This window comes from Anoplophora glabripennis, unplaced genomic scaffold (genome assembly GCF_000390285.2).
Source record: "Anoplophora glabripennis isolate ALB-LARVAE unplaced genomic scaffold, Agla_2.0 scaffold321, whole genome shotgun sequence".
Classification (NCBI taxonomy): Eukaryota; Metazoa; Arthropoda; class Insecta; order Coleoptera; family Cerambycidae; genus Anoplophora; species Anoplophora glabripennis.
This window is the reverse complement of record NW_019416407.1, coordinates 153,847-173,993: the sequence shown is the minus strand read 5'-3', so window position 1 is coordinate 173,993 and position 20,147 is coordinate 153,847. Positions and strand designations below refer to the sequence as shown.

The 20,147-nt window shown below is 33.0% G+C and overlaps 2 protein-coding genes across 2 annotated transcripts in view; one reads left to right on the top strand and one right to left on the bottom strand.

Moving 5' to 3' along the window:
- The window catches only part of LOC108912825 (prothoracicostatic peptide), a 51,311-nt gene extending 35,067 nt beyond the window's left edge, over positions 1 to 16,244 (top strand). Inside the window, exons 2-6 of the mRNA XM_018718217.1 lie at positions 11,084 to 11,226; positions 13,410 to 13,538; positions 14,670 to 14,862; positions 15,126 to 15,231; positions 15,796 to 16,244. Of these exons, the coding sequence (XP_018573733.1) occupies positions 11,089 to 11,226; positions 13,410 to 13,538; positions 14,670 to 14,862; positions 15,126 to 15,208 (543 nt within the window). The 5' untranslated portion in view covers positions 11,084 to 11,088 and the 3' untranslated portion in view covers positions 15,209 to 15,231; positions 15,796 to 16,244. The remainder of the gene's footprint in view (positions 1 to 11,083; positions 11,227 to 13,409; positions 13,539 to 14,669; positions 14,863 to 15,125; positions 15,232 to 15,795) is intronic.
- A 667-nt stretch (positions 16,245 to 16,911) lies between these two features.
- Positions 16,912 to 20,106, bottom strand: LOC108912820 (translation factor GUF1 homolog, mitochondrial). The gene is made up of 9 exons (XM_018718213.1): positions 19,992 to 20,106; positions 19,626 to 19,938; positions 19,353 to 19,571; positions 19,033 to 19,301; positions 18,705 to 18,944; positions 18,405 to 18,652; positions 17,396 to 17,628; positions 17,129 to 17,341; positions 16,912 to 17,066 (listed from the first exon to the last, which is right to left on the bottom strand). Exons 1-9 carry the CDS (start codon positions 20,054 to 20,056, stop codon positions 16,941 to 16,943), a joined length of 1,926 nt encoding a protein of 641 aa, XP_018573729.1. The 5' UTR covers positions 20,057 to 20,106; the 3' UTR covers positions 16,912 to 16,940.
- Positions 20,107 to 20,147: the final 41 nt, after the last annotated feature.

Below are 20,147 nucleotides of genomic sequence, written 5' to 3'. Positions count from 1 at the left end.
TCTCTCGGTAAACACACTAGGATTTAAAAAGCTTTATTCAAAGACTCCTAAAAATACAGGAAGGTAACAACAAATCGTTCCACTTCACAAAATTTAAACAATTTCCTATTTTTCTGCGATGGACTTTATTAACACTTGCTGTGAAATACGAACCGTTGAAAAGGCAGGGAATATCCTGACGATCAAAGGATCCCACAAAATTCTCTGCATTCCTTTCGGCGTTGCCTGCAAAATCACGAATTTTAAAATATCCGGATGTGCCCAAAAAGAAAACTACATTTTACACCGTTTATATCAACTATTTTTATTTTCGTCAACGTTGTATTACCCCTGCAATTCATACTAGTCAGTAGTGTTGTTATATTATCAAAGAAAATTTAAAGTAAACACATTTAATTAATTTTCCGTCAGCACTATTTCTCATCAAGCACCCCATTACGGTTCATACCATTTTTTTTGTATTTCGATGTTCTCCACACAAACTATTACGTCATCCATTATTATAGTGAAAACTAATGATATAATTTTATAAATGTTAAGTGGTACTTTACTTGAGTAATGGAAGTAAATAACATCTGTAATTTTATATATCATATTTGTAGGAGCTTCTATAGCTAGTCATATGCTTAATGTCTTCCATTTGTATTTATAGGACCCAATGTATGAATATTTTTCATCACCAATGGACAAAATATGGACTGTAGTTAAGTCAGCTATCAGATTTAATATAGAACACAAGAAATGAAATCTTTCAGGGGGTTTAAAGCAAAAAGTGTGTGCCACAAAATAGATCCCTATATTTTGCTGGAGTATTTGCATTCAAAAACAAATACAAACATACGATAAAACAATAAAATATATTGAATTTTATATTATGTAAATTAGAAATGGCATCAAATATTTGAAAACAAATACGTTTTACGTGACCACAGTATAAATTGGTTTGGTCGATCAGCTTCCTATACTCGCACATATTGAAAGGAATAAAATTATCTTAGTTTGCTCCACAGCATAGTTTGACTTTCAAATTTACTGGCCAATCGTCAACATTTGCTTTTGCCGATACGGACCTAAACAATTTGCGTCCATATGCTACAGTGCACACAAAACTTGTGTTTGATTTTATGTAAAATAAAAATAAAGGTTTCGGGAACCGAAAAAGGAAAGTTGAATATATTCTCAATATCTTCAACGCAACAAATTTAACCCATGTTTGATCTATGTTGCTTGATCACATCCAAATTGTTTATCTTAAAAGGTATGTTTAACACAACTGCTTTGCTTTAACTTTATGAATCACCTTAACAGTACAAAATTTGACTATAAAAAATTAGTTTCCATATCGATCGATTCGCTGGCTGCAACCGATAACTCGGATGCAAAGTTATTCATGTATGCAGACTGATACCACCTCCAAGCGGTCGGCTTTAACTTGTTGAAATAAATCTCTTTAATTTCCGTGACTAATTTGATCATGTTAATGAAAACTTCATTCAGAGCTCCACCGTTCGCCCGAACCAGATGTCTTAAATTACCCGATAAATTTACACTTTATATTAACGCCGGGGGCCTAATGTTTACGGGCGCCCCCTCATCCCTGATTGTTCTTTTAAACCCGCCTTTTCTAACGCTTATAACGTCTGAGTGAGATGGAGAGTATTTACAGTGATTGAGACATTTGACCCCTATCTATTTTGCCCATACCGGGTTTTTAAAAATTATACAATACTTCAGCGTCAAAATGGCGCCATAGGCGTATCATTTTAGGGGTTTCCGAAAATTGTTAAATGTAGAACAACAGAAAGACATATCGATTTTGGTGAAAACTGGAGTATGTAGTCAGTAATTCTACCTTCGTGGGCAAAGACAGTTTATTTTATTATCAACAGTTTACATTTTCCCTAGTCATTTCCGTTTATTTCGATATGCTGCATTACTTTTTACAACTGCTTGTCCGTAAATTAATATATTCCATATCTTTAAAACATTGATGATGGACTATAAACAATACACAATTCAATTAATATAAAAATAACACCCGGCAATGAAAATTTCAAAATATCTACAATCTTAACAACAGACTGTGCCGAAAGGGGCTCGCAAGAAATCAAATTAAAGTACGTACTCCCTTTCCTCCTCCCACTTTTCATTTGTTTGCCAAATGAAAAAGATAACATCTATGCCTGGCTGTAACTAATGTTTTCTTACGCGTTGTGATGAATTGAAGACGCTTTAAAAAGAAAGCAGTAAAGTGCAGGCTAAGCGAAGATATTCCGACAAAAGTTTTATATCTTTCAGTCCAATTGCTTGCACAATGAAAGGAATACGACGAACTAAACTAATGCTAATTCAGTTTAAATGTTACAAATGAGTGTTGCTCATCTAGAATGTGACAACTTCAATATACATATAGAAGTTTTGACTGTCCTAATTTTAACAGACGATAGAATACATTAAAATAAACAAAAAAACCTTATATGGCATGGATCCTAAACTCAACCATTTACGAGAAAAAAATTATCAAAATCAACAACTTGATGTGCAAAACAACCAACAATACACAATTCAGTTGGTATCTGAAATTTAACAGTCGAAGACTTGCGAGAACGAATTTTTGGCGCTGCCCATCAAATAAGGATAAATCCGGGTATTTTCCAGCGAGTGTGCTCAATTCAAATCCTCTATTACTTTTGAGACACCCTTTATCTTTAGCTGAGATTTAAATGCTGGCAGAATTAATCGTCCGAAAATAAAGGTACCTTTTAAAAAGTTAGTGTAGCTCGTGTAATGAAAATCACTTCTCCAAAATAATTCTCAAAACTTTCGGGGCTATAAAACGCCACTTTAAAGTGTCTATCCTTGAAGTTATTAGCAGAAGTTTAGAAAATAAGCGGTAATAACCCTTTATCAAACATAATCGGTATCATAAAAGTATATTTTACTTTTACAGACGTGTACCGTGCTAAATTGGATAAACTTCAAGTCCTGCGAATAGAATTTCCACTTACTCCTTTGCTGGGAAACCTCTACAGAAGGATAATCCTCTTGTCTATGCGAAAATATTATTTGCATATATAAATTCAAATCATGTCCGAGCTTTATAGAAAAGTTGGATTCGTAGAACCCAAATCCACATCCTTTGTTTTAAATCCGAAAGTTTTATACTAATTTGCAAAAAGTTGTGTCCTTAACGTAAGTAAATTCTCGGTAATGAGTTTTTTCGTCGGTATCGGTGGGGGCTGGAACAATAACAACTCTTAAATAACTTCGCTTTGTTACAGAGCAACTAATGCGTAAAACTTCTGTAAACGATTTGCACTGGGAATGGGAAAATTATTAAAATAGAAGTTTCGCGATGCAATCCTCTCTACTTTTGCTTCAGCCGAACACATTTAGAATTCGACTGGCGACCAGTAATTACGTTTTAGTTTACCTACCAGGTATAAGCAATTACAGCAAAGTAAGCTCGTACTTTGCTATACCCAATAAAGTAAATCAAACGGTTTTCCTAAATTTTCATTAAATGAAGTTATCAGGCATCGTTAAATGACAATTTTGTGAATAACGACGTCACTTCAAAACTCACTAGCACATCTTCTAGGTCTAGTTGTATTCCCTAGATATTGTTTTGCCTTATTGTCATTAATGGTTTGTGTAAGATGCCTAATTAGGTATAATAATTAAGAATTGGTGAATTTGCTGTTGATTTACAGTGAATGTAGACAAAATGCTGCGCCCACAGAACTAAAGCTACAATCGTTCAAGGACTTTACTAGTTCTTCTTGTATTAAGTAACTTTAAATGTTCATCAGAGGATATAGCATTCATTTGATGGGGCTTCACGTCGTGCTGTACAAAAATGGTCAATGCGTTCTCGTTTTCCGGACTTAAAAAAATAGTTCTTAAGTCTCTATAAACACCCTATATGTATACAAACCGGATATAGTGAAATTATTACAAATTGTTGCAATATATGACACTAGTTTGAATAAAGACCAACATCAAATTCAACCGTGATAAACTTTATAAAAATAACATTGCATTGCATTTTAAGAATTAATGCTCTGTTGAATTCTATTATACATATTTCAATCGATTTTCGAACATGCCAGTAAAACATTTTATTTTTATCATATGCCCTGCTGAACTATACACCCCTCTGTGACCGCTTTATCGTCTTCAATATGCTGTTACAACGATATTGGCTGTATCTGCCACAATAGTGCATGCTAGCAGCTTGACCAAGAATTTTCTCTTTTGCAGTCGACACACACCTTTATGATTGAACAATTTTCTGTGGAATTTTTCGATGAGCTTAATGCTATCAAACTGAATAAAACATAAAATACTACCCATGCCTATAGACCAACACGAAGTGGCAATAAAGTCCACCTTGAGATTGAAAATAGGTTAAGGGTGGAGGAGAGTACAATGAGTCATAATAATTTTCAGCGATATGTTATAGAAATATTATTTAAATGGTAATACATATAGTAATAATAGTTATTTATTGTGTAAGTGTTTCAAGTAGCATTTTATCCACGCAATAATGTTTAAACGCATAAAATATTTGCACGACTTGATATTTCTTATTAGTACTCAACGAAATGTGGTAGGTTTTGTTATACTACTAGTTGCTATGATAGGTTGATTATTATCAATTATTTAATATACAATTCTATCTGAATTTGGTAAAAATGCAAGAAATTGTGTGCAGGGAAAATCGGAGAGTAATGAGAATAAATGAAGAAGTCATGCTGCAGTATTTTTTGAATTTGAAGAAAAAATAAGCAATTTCATCTATGTGGTCGAAGCATTAGATATTGAAGGCAATTATAAAGGTCTACAAAAATATAGATGCTAATGGAAAAATATAACAAGCATACTGCTTACTTGAAGAGTGAATCGAGAGGATACAAAGCAAAAAAAAGCTGCAGTATTGGAAAGAGCACATATTGGAGAATTTTTGACTGGGGCTTCCCATAAATAATATTTAATGGTTAAGGTAATATCTCTTTACCTTTTACATGTTGTTAGGTATATGGTGCCTATCGATGCTGCGAATTGACAAATTTGAAAATTAATGACATACAGGACGTTAGCAGTTACCTACTTGTTTCAATACCTGACACCAAGACGGGCATTTCAAGAAAATTTACAATTATAGAAGGATTTTGGGTGAATGCCGTTGTAATATGCAGAAAATATATTTCTCTGCGCTCAATTCGCCTAACACAAAACTGATTCTTTTAAGATACGTCAATCAAAAATATACTTCTCAGCCTGCTGGACTCAACACATTGGCGAAGGTAGATGTTATGTGTTCCGGAAATGATGGCAACAATGCTACAAGTGTTGTTATTAACAGAAAGGAAATTAAATGGGATAAAACAAAAAACGAAATGTCTATTACTATAAATGCAAATGTTAATGTTAATAAGTAAATAAATTAAATTTGATTTACTATAGGTTTATTATTTTTTCATTATTCTACTAGTGGAATAAAGTTACTTTATTCCACTAGTGGATAAAGTATCATTTTGGACGGTTCATATATGTTGATAAAAGTCCGATTATAAGGTGATTGTGGATAAACATTTTATAAAATATTGCCATACGAAGTTTTTACTAATTACCGTGTGTCCTGGTCATCGAAACGACGGGTCCTCATTACTCACACAGCCTACCATAATCTATTATAACTAATTCGTCCTGTTGTGGGTTGTATAGAGCCTACGTGATATATCTAGGAGACGCAATAATTGCTTTTGTGGGTAGAGGGTATAAGTAATGATCAAACTTAAAATCTGACTTAGATATATATGCCTATCACTGCGTACAATCATTAGAGGTATACAAAAGAGAGGGTCGCTACAAAATATTTAACAAGTTTAGCTTTTATTTGACATTTTTCTCCCTTCAAAAAAAAATAATAATAATAATTAGAGCAAAATTAAAAAAATAAAATAGAAGTTGTGAATAATACTAGAAATTGGACTGTGAAATAAAATTGCAGACGTTGAAAATTGCACGATGAACAGATAATATATGTATTGCGATTCAGTTTTTTAGTAGTAGTAAGGAAGAAATTTACAGCAAAAGTTTGAATTATTTTGACATTATAAAAATTGCATATTCTTTTTGTTACGGACGTTTTTTTAAATTCTATAATCCCCAAATTAATTCGAATTGCTGCCGCTAACGGTCGACCAATTCATTATAGATTTATTTAAATTAAATTAAATAAAACCAAAATGCGTTCCAAATTACAAAAAAGGCATACGCGCTTAACGCCTACGGTTTTTTTCCATCTCCCCTAGGCTTTCCAGGCACGTTCCAATAGCTCTAATTACCTTTAGAGTAAATTGATATTTAAATTCACAAACAGCTCTTTAATTCAGCCAGCAGATAAAACACGCCGCTATTCCATCGGAACAGGAAGTGGAATTTCCAATAATTATATTTGTAATAATAATAAAACCAAGTGTGAATTCTAATGTGTTTGTAATACGGTTTTAGTTCAGCTATGCGAAATTAAATTTGCATGCTGCATCATGTATGTACCTATTCGAAATATCCAAATACGGTTGTATATTAAACGTCAATATATTGCGCGGGAAATCTAGCCGCATGTCAAAAATGAAGAATTAAAAAGACAAGCTTTAATTTAAAGATACAGAAGCGTTCTTCCTATTAATTTATCACTTATATTCACAATCTTTTAATTAACAAAACAAAAATAAAATAATCAACTAAAGGAACATCAACATTAGGTATCTGCTTGTAATAAAATTTCTACACAGACTTATAACAAGGTACATTAAAAAAATAAGAATGTCAAAGTAAACTAAAGCCTTAAAAACTTAAAATAAATAAATCATGAGCTAGTCGAGAAACCACACAAGAACTTAAGACGCGCGTGATTTTTAAATTTCTCGATTTTTCGACATTTTTTTCTCGCTTCGAGAAGTCTCGACCAGAAACCCTACCGGTGACTGAACTGGAGCGGTCAAATCATTTTGAGGAAAATGTGACAATTAGCAAACGCGAGGGGAATAATTATCCAGATTTTATAAGTGTTACTACAATTACTATAAATATTCATCCATAATAATTAATAAAATGTAATGTTCATCAAATATTTCTATTTATTTGTTCATAAAATATGCATTTATAACGTGAAATCGCTTTTCTTCACTCCTACGGTAAAATCCACTTACCTCGTTAAAAACAATGTATTAATAGTCTATTACTATAGTGCGAGCAGATAAAAATATTTTTTTCAGTAGAGTACTTTAATTTTTAAGGTAAATGCACTAGAATATCCACATCACTAGTTTAAAATCTCTAACTGATTTGTTTCAACTTACTTCATTGAACAGAATGTGACTAGAGTTTAAAAAATTAAACCTAGAAACATTGTACAATTTATTGTAAAGCATTTAAAATATTATCATATATTCTTTCACGTAAGAAATGGCATTACAGATCATCAACATGGCTTCTTCAAAAGAATATCTATTGTTTCTAAATTTCTTTGTATACCTCGGTTTATTATTGAAGCTATCAGTGACAAACTTCAGGTAGACGTAGTTCACATGGATGTCACAGAAGGTTATGACATACTTGATCAATTTTTTAAATTTTACTACTTGTTTTCTCTGCTTCAACCAATATTGTCGAATAATCAACATTCTAAGAAATTTATAGTAACATCAGGTGTGCCCTAAGATTCGATGCTGGGGCCTCTCTTTTCAATCGTTGTATTAATGATACAGTTGTTGAAATTTATATTAACAACTGTATATGATGATGATATGAAAATGTATAGCAGAATTAATTACATTAACGAATGTTTAAAATTGACAAAAATAACACTTGGTGTATAAAACAAAATAAGTTTGAATTCAGTTACCCATGGAGAACTAGATACTTAGAAGACCTCAAATATTCCGTGATCTAAACGTAATTTATGTCAATAAATTCACTTTTCATAAACTGGTTGCTACAGTTAACACTGGGATTTATATTACGCTGTCTTCGTAATTTTACTACTATCACTGTAAGAATGTTATATCAGCCTTTTGTTAGATCCAAATTCAAATATTTTCTGCCGTTTGAAGTCCTAATTATAAATTGAATAATGTATGGTGTTTATGCTGTATTGTGTTGCACTCAATGCGATCTGTTAAATAAATATTCAGTTCAAGTTTAGAGTTAGATAGAACAGTTGCAGAGCAAATTTTTCTTTATAAATTAATACATATGATTGAATGTCCTTCACTTCTCAGTTTATTAAACCGCAAACTCTCCCTTTTCCAAATGTGTGAAAACTAAAATTAAATTTGTACTTTATACCAACTTAATATATGTACATATTATCTTTTCAGAAGATTCTATTCAACCAATCAACAGCCGCATTTTCTCGAACTTAGACGTAGCTGTTTGTCATTATTCATTATCAATAAGTAATTACATTTTTTTTGTAGAATTACTGTTAAATAATGGGTATTTCTATAAATTTGTTTATTTTCCGTATTGCTGAACCGTTGCTGTACTCCTGGTTAATACCTTGTTTATCATTGAACAGAATAGCTTTCACTCTGACAACTGCCTTTAGACACCGAATAACCCATGACGAATTAACGTTCGACATCCTGGTTTTAATTAAGAGTTAGACGTCGCCAGCAATGGAGTTTATTGCAAATTTCGGCATCATCCGATTAAAGGACAGTGACGAATACACTACCTATGTTTAAACTTCATAATTTTAAGATCCCAAAAACAAGTTCTGTTGAGCTTCCTCAGCTGCATTTCAAAGTTTTTATCGCATCGCCTTTGCCAACAACCGAATACCAGCTAAAGGCACCCTGACCTCACAATACAAAGGATATGTGCACTGTTCGGTGCATTTCATTATGTACACGATGGATTAATACGTTTTGGAGAATCTAGTATCTAGATTTAAGACCCGTTTAATTAAAACAGACAATTGAATGTCTTATTGGTACACCAGCCGTCTATCTACACAAAGGATAACTCGCGCATACAGAACGGAAAAAAACACATCCCGTATTGCAATTTAATCTGTTAATTAATCATTGGATTTTATGAAAAATGTAATACGCGAGTGTGTATTGATTTACACTCGAGCCAGCGCTCCAAACAAATTTCTAAAAAAAGGACAAATAACGAAACTTGATAATCACTTATAATAAGTTCGAAATGAATTCGAATCCCCGCTCGTCCAACTTGTTGGTATAAAGCGACACATAACGGTGATCCGCCTCATTTAAAATTTGTTATGCATCCAAAGCACCGTTTTAGTTTCAGCGTACAATTCAATTAAAGGCGGCCACGACTGGCAACAAATACGCAATCTGCATTAATTTGCATGGAGCTTCTCTTATTTTGAAGCGGGACAGGGGAAAGACAGGGCTACACGCTGGCACGGATGTATTCATTGGCTTTTGGTGGCACCGTTTGGATGACATCCTCAAATACGTCAAGAAGAAATAGTCAGAGAAACAATGACAGTAGAAAATTGAAGAGATCTAGCCACCTCTAGCGGGAAACGCAGAAATTAATGTATTTAGTGAATCCTACTTAATAAATCGATCTTTGATTGAGATACACTATATTTCAGCATTGGATAATGATTTCAAAAAATAGATGCAGCAACCTCCTTGTCTGGCTTAATGACGTCATGCACGCAAAATAAAATTTCAAATGAAAAATAAGAATTTTATTCTTTTTGGAGTTTTCCCAAGCATTCTGTATATTTTTAAAGTGAACCATTTCATTTCCATTACAAAATTATTTTCTCTGGCCCCCACAGATCCAGAAATAAGTAATTTTTGGCCTTTGCTGAAATATCCTGATAACACTTTATCCAAATTTTGATAATCCCTTAGTTCCCTTCATTTTACTGTTAGGGACTTAACCCAATAATATCTTAAACCGCCCTTATATCCGGCCTTCAACTTTCAGCACTCTTTTAATTAACACAGTCAGCATCGTTGCGCAACGACATCATTTTTATAACCAGATGATTACACATTTTTCCTTTCTTTTATGTGTGAGCCCCCCGCCAACTGCCTACGACTGCTTTTCATTAATCCACTGAATTATTTCTAAGTCCGTCACGGGAGTAGACTGGCATTGAATGTAATGGTGCGGTTTTGATCTTGCCGTAACAATATCGACTAAACAATTATATATATTATTCTATATTTGTGCAGTTAGGACGTAATACAAGTAGTTGGAAGTTGCACAATGTGCACGTGAAAAAATATTTAAATATTTACATAATTTCAAACATCTATAATTAATTTGTAGTATTGAAGAAATTAAATCTTGTAACTACTGTTAGTTGTCTCCCCCTCCCTTAGGAAGCGATTTTACTCAAATCGGCATAAAAACATCTAAAGGTGTTGTCGTTGTCGGTACAGTTTCTGGACACCCTCACTCCCTGTATAATAAATATTTGTAGTAAAAATACAAGTATATTCTTAAAAATACATGAAATCTAACAAAGAATTATTACATTGACCAAATGACCCTATTTAAAAATGCCAATGCTCGTCAGTAACTGGCTAATTTTTGCTGTTAATTCATTGATGTAGAACCTTTTAACTTTTTTATTACAAAAAATAAAACGGTGCAGCTAATGCAACGGATTTGAGGAACAATAAGTTTATTAGTTTTCAACTTTACGTCCTATGTCCATTATGATATACATATTATGTGCATTATGCATGCTTTCCATATGCAAAATGCAATGTAATGGACAATAGATTTCTAGCATAGTAATTGAAGTAATTATCTAATAAAGTCAGTATTACACTATTAAAAGCCTATCACGGTATCCAAGCAAAACAAAGGAAAAAAGAAACATGTTAAACTGCCCTGTGTTTCCATGAAAATGCTTGTTTCTCGTATTTAATTCTTTTTAATACAATATGCATTAATATTGTTAAAAACAATTAAATTATAAATGAAAGAATTAATCATTAAAAGACGAACATAAATATTTAATACCTACTTATTTAGTAAAGGTCTCAAAAAGATATCTTTGTTGCAGCAATAATGCGCTATGTACCAACACCAACCGTCAGTCTGGGCAAGATGTTTTGGGCAGCCCTGCTAGCCTGTTGCCTGCAAATCAGCGTGGTCGTGTTGGCCGATGACTCGTCGGCCGCCAAATCCGGGGATGAAAATCTACAGGTGAGATTTGTCTTAAAAGGTCCATCCGTGCCTGTCTACGATCGTACGGGTACGGATAAGCCTCGTATTTGCGCTGCGAAATATGAAATGTCATATCTCCATGGGAAATGACACACTTCATCGGCATTATCGGCGTGTTTCGAGATATTTTCTGGGCTAACTCGCTTTTATGAGGTGCGAGACACTTCTTTAATCAACGTAGGGGTGAGATTGTATCTGCGTTTCGGTTTCTCCCAAGTTTTTGCTTTAAAACACTTGAAATTGTCTTTAAATTAAAAATCTGTAGAAGCAACATACGGTAACTGAGATTTTAATTTACAATATATTTTTTTATTACAGACAGAAGTCGAGTAGAGAGCAGAGAAAATATTACCGTTCATACAAAAATTGTGAGGTTAAAACGAATAAGAGCTTTCGATTTATCTGATCTAAGAGAATTTTTAACTGACCCCTTTTGTTTTACTATCAGTTAAATTGAAAAAAGCAAAATATTTAATAACATATCGCTTCCTTCTATATGTATTAGTTATCATAGTAACATTTTCATCGTTAACCTACTTAAAAATTGAGATTTGTTCAAAGAAATAACAGTCATATATTAAATAATAGCGAAAGATTCTATTCCGTACATCCGTTTGATTTGCGAGCGTCATGCCGATTCTGAGATTTGCATTTAGATTAATGCTTTGCGAATTAATTTTCCGTTACAAAATCTCACTAAAATGGAATCGGATGGATGCGGAAACAGATTCGAATGGCTGTTATGATTAGGATAACGACGAATGGGTAGAAAGTGACATTCATTCGAATTAATCTAAATTTATTTCTGTACGAAGAAATGTTCACCTGCAATATGATTGTAAAACTGCGAATAATAAGTCAGGATTTTCTCGAAAACGCAACGCACGCTTATGTCCTTTTGTCTTCTTTAATAAGGAATTGTTATCATTGTTAGTTTAAAATGATCTCTTATGCTTATGCTTAATAATGATTAGTCAAAAACAAGGCACAAAAGAAAAGAAGTGAAGTCTCAACGTCAACTGTGACAGTTACCGATAGATGACGCTACCAATCAAATTGTTGGGACACCATTGCGTGTAGACATCCATAGACTGAATTTTAGGAGGATATACCAGAGCCAGTATATGAACATATACTGGCTCTGTGGTATACAATATGTCTGAGCCATCTAGTAGACATTGTCAAAACTAGTCGCTTTTATAACAATGAAATAACTTAACTCATCAAGTAAAATTATTTCTGCTATGTTGAGATTGTAGCTTATATGTTAGATTATATAGATTGTGATGATGAACAATGAAACGGCTTTATTATTTTTACATAATACTCTTGTATAACATTATTTTAATGAAACACATCCTGTCGTAGATCGACAGTTTTTTCTATAGGCATTGGTATTCAAAACGTACAAGTTTTATATCCCACATCACAAATTTATTATATTTAGCAATAAAAGCGGTGTCATCATAGCTTTATAGCAATAGTTCAGAGACCTAAATTTGTTGTAATAAAAGTGTGTGAATAAAACTATTTTATTATCATATAATCTAACTATAAATAGCTTCCCCTTACACATGAAAGAAATAAAACCATAGATGTTCGCTAAATTCGTTCTACTTACATGACAGAATTTCCACAGGCATTTACTGGAAATATTTCACATGGAATTACCTTCCAAATAAACGCCAAATCGAATTAACAAACTAAGCATTCGCCGGTTGACAATAAATGTCAGTATTTCCGCTTGATTTGTGAACTACATGGACAGACGGAGAGATTTACATTTAAATTAATATTTGACGAATTAAATTTGTGTTATGAAAACCGCCACGACTTCATCACGCTTGTTGTATTCAGCATTTATTAGGGTTAATGTAGGCGTTTCTGTTACAATACTATACGTAATTGGGAAAATGTGGAAATCAAAGTAATTTATTTGAAACGTATTCAGTTCCAGTAACACACTGAAATTAAACGCTTGATTTGCAAAATGGCAGTAAAATATGAACCTCAAAATAATTGCTAGAAGTGTTAATCAGAAAGTAATTTAAACACAATTTACGTACAGATATAGAGCAACGAATATTGTCTGAACCTTGAATTGCTTTGTATTTAACATTCCAAACTCTCTGAAACTTAGGAATCAATGTACTTTTTTACAGGCTGAAGGACTGAAAAGGCAGTGGGAGAGAATGCAGGGAGGCTGGGGACTTAAAAGTACCCTACCTTTAAATGATCAAATAGGATATTCGACACCTGACCGCGAAAAACGGGCTTGGCAAAATCTACAGGTAAAATGACATATACATTAAAAAATATATAGGTACATTTTAAACAGCGGCGTAATTTATATGTATTAAATGCATATTATAGAAAACAAAGAACCGCTACGTTGTGATATTTACGCGTAACACAATTTACTTTAGCTTTGCTCTTAAATTCTAAAACTTTTTTAATGAAATATCAAGAAAAATATTAAATAAACGGCATTATTTAAATAATACGTTAAAAAAAATTGAAATATCTTCATAAAAATCTTCTCTAGCTATTCCTATACAATGATTTCCAGCAATACTGTTATATTGTTCACATTTATTCACATTTAGCTTATAAGCAAACTCAATGTTCAATTGTTCACATGATTTTCGAGGTGAGCGCTGCGGTTTGTGGTCAGTTAGTCAGTTCATTATACGAAAACGGGAATAGCAATTAGAAGACCGCAAGCGGTGACCTTTATGACATGTTATTAAATGTATTCGACTTAAAATTTCATCGTTTACCGCTCTGAAGGCTATGACGTCATTGAAATTATTTTTCCCAATTTCATAAACATTTTTTACATAGGTATATACCTCTTTTTTTTCTCAGCAACTTGTATTTAAAAAGTTTTTTGTTATTTCTACCCTTCCAAATGATATATCTAAGACAATATCTGTTACTGACGTTTTAACTATTTTTATACCGTTTCATTTTATCAGTAACTTAACAGAGTTGATTTTTAAACAGTGAAAATTTAAATTTTACGTTAGTTTTTAACTTACCACGTTTTTAAATAAATTCTGCCACAGTGCATTAAAGTTAGATTTGACCTGGATTATGGAGCTTTTTGGCTCCATGATCCAGGATAATCGTTTGATTGAGGTCTTGTTACAATTTTCTCGACACATAACTTGGCAAAATCACAACTTGTTGGTGCGCATTAATAAATATGATTACCTGCCACGTGCTCAGCCGTTTTCTAAATGTACTTACGTGGATTAAAAAAAAATTGTAAAAATTTGTAATTTTAAAAAAGAACCTTCATTGACCTTCATCGCGAATATATGTACACATTTAAGGCTCGTCAGAAGAACTGAGCTAATGCATGTTTATTTAAACAAATTAATTGGAAAACTAATGTTAATGTGTACTTTTTTCTATAGGGAGTTTGGGGGAAGAGATTTGCACCTTCTGAAGACGACCTAACCATTCAAGAATTAGCCTCAATATTAGAGCAGGATAGTAAAGAAGCACCTCCAGTCGACGATAATGAATTTGACATTCATGAAGACAAAAGAAGCTGGGACAAGTTCGTTGATGGGTGGGGCAAGAGGAATAAATGGGAAAAGTTCAGAGGTATGTAGAAGATACACAAAAAAAGGATTGGGAAAGGCCTAGAGGTCCTTTAAAGGACAACTCCAGAATAAAATTCAATCTCGATTTACCATTCATACAAAAATGAAATTCTAGACATATTTAGATGATCAAAACATTAAAAATTACAAAATTTTAGAGACCTCAGTCCTAACATTCGATCTTTCATGTCATTTTTTGTATATGAACTATTTCTTATAAAGATCGACATTTTGCTGTTATTAAATATATTTTTAATTTTTCAGGTTCTTGGGGTAAAAGAGAACCCGCCTGGTCCAACCTCAAAGGCATTTGGGGGAAGAGAAGTCTGTACCAGTATGCTAATTAATCAGTCAAAAAAAAAGTGATAGGGTAGGGGAATATGTTTTGTTGTATTTTTTGTTTTTAAAATAATTATTTCACCAATATACCTCATATCTGAATTAATATACCATTAATATACCACTAGAAATGGGACTTAAGATCAAAGTTCATTTTCCTTCATTTTAATTTGTTTAATCATTCCTTAAAAACGACGCTAAGACAAAAAACTCTTATTGATATTTCCGTTGCTATTAGCTACTAATACCTACTATTTTTGCCAAATCGAAAGGCCCTCTGGTGTGCTGATGTAGCTTGTAGCATTGGCCCGTTCCATTCGGCATCTGTTTAATGTCTAATGTTAGATTTGATTCGAATTTTTTATTGATAAATGTCATTCTAAAGAATCCAATAAATCCGAGATTGATCCAATAAAACGCACCTATTCACTATTTTATGTTGGTAAAGATGAATCCTAGAATTTGTTCAAAATTCGAGGCAAAAAAACTTATTTAAAATTTCTATTGTAGCATTATTAAAATTATGAAAATTATCAAAATCAAATTGGCAAGAAAATCAATTTTAAGTAGTGCATTAATTATCTTCATTTTTCAGGTAAGATTCAATAACTAATATCAGTGTTTCTTTACTCCACATAACCAAGAAAAATCTCTGGCCAAAACAAAAATTGGTCATCTGAGTAAACCACCAACAATTCTATTGATTTAGTGATATCTTACAATGAGTTTATAAAAATTATTTATAGCCTTTTAACATTCTCCATCTTACGTGTTTATTCTGTTAATTTTACTTAAAGTTAATTTAAAAGCATGTGCAAGTAGCAGTTTCTACGCTGTGTTGTATTAAGTAAATGACTTTTATAAACCCATAATTAATTAATGTACTATACAAGATGTTATTATTATATGTAAGAGTGATTAAAAATGTGTTATGTATTTTTGAAAAAATATTTGTAATTATACCTGAGACCTAGCTGTATAACTGTAACATTAACGATGTAACAATTTATTATAGCTGATTAAATACATACTAGCATCTGACTACATTTATTTTTTATTTCCGTCCCGCAGAAATCCGCACATAAAATCTCAACCAGGATCTTAAAAAAGCGAAAAAAAATCAAAGAAATCAATGTGTTTTTAAAAAATGTATATTTTTTATATTTTTAAAGCACTGTGTTTAGTTTGTTGCAAAGGCCTCAGACTTAGTTTAGGTGAACCACATAATATATCAATCCATCTAATGTGATATGCCAATAGGGATCTATGTCAACTAAAATCAAATGGCCAACGTTAATTCGATGAAACAAAAATGGTCAAACATGTGACTGTTTCATTTTACAAATTTATAATATGTATTTCTAAAGATTAAAGGTTATAAATATGACCTACTTTCAAAATTCTACTGTATTATTTCCACCAAATGAATGTAAACTGTTCATTATCGGCAACACACGTGGGAGTATTACACAAGGTATAATAAAAATACCAAGTATGGCAGCTGTAGCTGCCGATTTCTTGTACGTATTTGACTTTCGATATGTCTTTTACGATAGCATTATTCCCAACTCAACAAAATCATTTTCACAAACACCAGCATCAACATAAATAAGGAAAACTTTTAATCAACACTTAGCTAAAAAAAAAAAACAGTTTTAAATTTTTGTATACGCAGCGACCCACATTAATGTGTGAAATAAAAACCAGTAAATAAAAAGTAATTAATTTATTCTTAGCAAACTACTTTTTTAAAACATCTATGAACGTTTCTCTCGGCACTGAAATATTTGCAACCATCCTCATTTTCTTTTTTCCGGCAGCTTGCTGTGCCAAAAGTTTCATTCTCCTTGTAACGTCACCGCCATACTAAAGTTATATTAAATCCATGCATAATTTGAGATTTTGATTAAACGGCTAAGAATACTTACCAATTTAGCAGTTACGTCTTTCCTATACGCCTTAATGGTCTCTCGGGCTAGAATTTTCCCACCCATAGCGGCTTGAACGGCAATTTGTACCATTTGCCTAGGAATTATATCTTTCAATTTGGAAACCATCTTTTTTCCAATTGTTTGTGCCTTTGTTACATGAACAATACTACTCAGCTCGTCTACCGCAGTACCATTTAACAAAATACTCAACTAAAACATGAAAAACTTAATTTTTAGTATTGGTAATGCATCAAATTCATCCACCTTAACTAGATTACTTTGCTGGTACCCGTTATCTTCGTAATCAAAGCTGGCGTAGCCTGAACTTATCGTTTTTAAGGTGTCGTGGAAATCTACAATAATTTCGCACAACGGGAGTTCGTATTGTAACATAACCCTTTCGTTGTCTATATTCGTAGCGTTTTTTTGCACGCCTCTACGGTCCATGCATAAGGATATTATGGGCCCCAAGTAATCATCGGGAGTAATAATCGTACCTAAAATATTCCTACATGGCAAAAATTTTTCAAAGCAAACGCTTCAAAAATATATTTTAATTAAGTTTGAGGTTACACTAGCCTACTCAGCAGTGGGTTTGAAAATTTTCAAAAATGGTTTCAAAAATGTCACTTTGCACATCGGAATTCGAGAAAAGAGTGTTTCTAAAGGTCAGGTCAGACAGATCTATTCTCGGAAAGCAAGATAATTTGATTTAAATAATAATAATAATAATAATAATAATAATAATAATAATAATAATAATAATAATAATAATAATAATAATAATAATATCTCTACTCCTCATTCTAATTACGAGAATTAGCCCAGAAGTCGGAGACTTGTCCGGGAGAGGAGGCGGCATATTATTATTACGCAGGCCGCATTTGCGCTCAGGAACGACTTATGTTGGTAGGCCCTAACCACCATTCAGTGCAGGAATGAGGGAAACCTGGAAAACCTCATTAATTAGGGGGGTGGTCAAATGCCAACCGGTGTCAATCTCTCACATTGACCCAAGCCAACATTCTTCCACCCTACCATACCTGCACAGAGGGCGCCAGTCCTCCGTACAAGTATAGATAATCTACGGTCACCGGCCGCGGGATTCGAAACCCGGGCAGTTCGACACATCGATTTAAGTACTGACGCCTTAAACCGTGCGGTTATTGACCGATAAATCACTGTATATATTTACTTCCGTCTTCTATCGATTTTTAAAATGACTCAGATCTGCCCGTCACTACTGTTTACCTACAACTATGCTTAATCTTACCCAAGACCATTGGCTCGTAGTACTCCTCAACCTTCACAGGATCAGGAAAATGTGCTGGATTATTTATAAAAACAATATTTGACCCATCTTTCACGTTTTGCTTGGTAGGTTTAAGAATGATTTTATACGTGACGGATGGTGCAGTAATTACAGATTCTGCCCCGTACTCCTGCTGCAATCTTTGAGAGAACACTTCTAAATGTAACAGGCCCAAGAAGCCTAATCTCCAACCTTGACCGAGTGCGGGGCTAAAAAGGTACGAAAAATATGATTTTTTCATACAAACAAAATATGTTTTACCTTGTATCAATATCGACCTTCACGGACGAGTCGTTAAGAACTAACTTTTCAATAGCACTTCTTAGATTTACATGTTGGGACTGATCCATTGGGTATACTCCAGCAAATACCATCGGTTGAGAAGGGTGGAAACCTTGCAAAGGTTCCACACTTGTACCTTTAAGATATAGAGTGTCGCCAATATAAGCCTCTTTGCTCGATCTCATATTACATCCTACAAGGCCTACCTGTCCAGCCACTCTAAAATAATTAATAGAACTACAATATCAATTCTATTATTTTACCATGAATCAGTACTACAGACAAATAAATTTATAAAAAATATTACAATTTATTTACAGATACTTCATGTGGTCTTAACACAGACAACGATTTCACTTCATAATCCTTTTTTACGTGGTATGTAGAGATCATATCTCCTACAGAAATAGATCCATCTTTGATGTATATTAAAGAAAGAGCCCCTCTGTATTTGTCGTATGAGCTATCAAACAAAAGGGCTCTAAATTTAGCATTTCTATCTACCGGTGGACTAGGTATCCTATCGACAATTGCATTCAAAACTGCCTCGATACCAATACCCAACTTGGCCGATATCTGAAAACGTAAAATTTGTGTTGTCGACTCAAATAAAAAGTAAAAACTTACTTTTAACACACTGTCTGGCTCAATGTCAAATAAGAACTTTAGCTGATTACAAACTCTCTCTGGATCTGCATTTTTCAAATCTATCTTGTTGATAACTGGTATTATCACTAAATCGCTTCCAAATGCCAAATAAAAGTTCGCTACAGTCTGAGCCTGCACACCATCATTGGCATCAACTAATAATATCACACCCTGGCAAGAAGAAAGGCTCCTAGATACCTACAATTTAGTTAACTATTATTTTTTCCATAAATTGTACCAACACTTGCAAACCTCGTTAGAAAAGTCTACATGACCAGGTGTATCGATCAAGTTCAATAAGTAATCTTTTTCTTTGGAATTGAAAAACAAGGAAGCACTTTGTGCCTTTACTGTTATGCCTCTTTCTCGCTCCACTTGTAATTTATCAAGTACTTGATTTTGACCTTTTTTAACAGCGCCGGTATACTCCAATAGACGATCAGCTAAAGTACTTTTCCCATGATCAACATGAGCTATAATACTGAAATTTCTTATACGCTCAGGAGGTATTTCTGCAAAATTAATTGTTTCTTGCTGACTGTACTTTCTACTAATTAGAAAAGACCTAAAATGTATGATATTTGTAACAAATTCAGATTAATGGTCTTTTCAACTTACTCTTTAATACGTAAAGACCTTTCACAATTCCTATATTTCCAGACTACAGTCATTACTCGATACATTTCTATTTTATTTTGTTTCAAATTTAAAAAATTTTAAATTCATTTTTTATTTTTTGGTTATATTTTCTTCTTCGTCGTCTTCAACATGGAA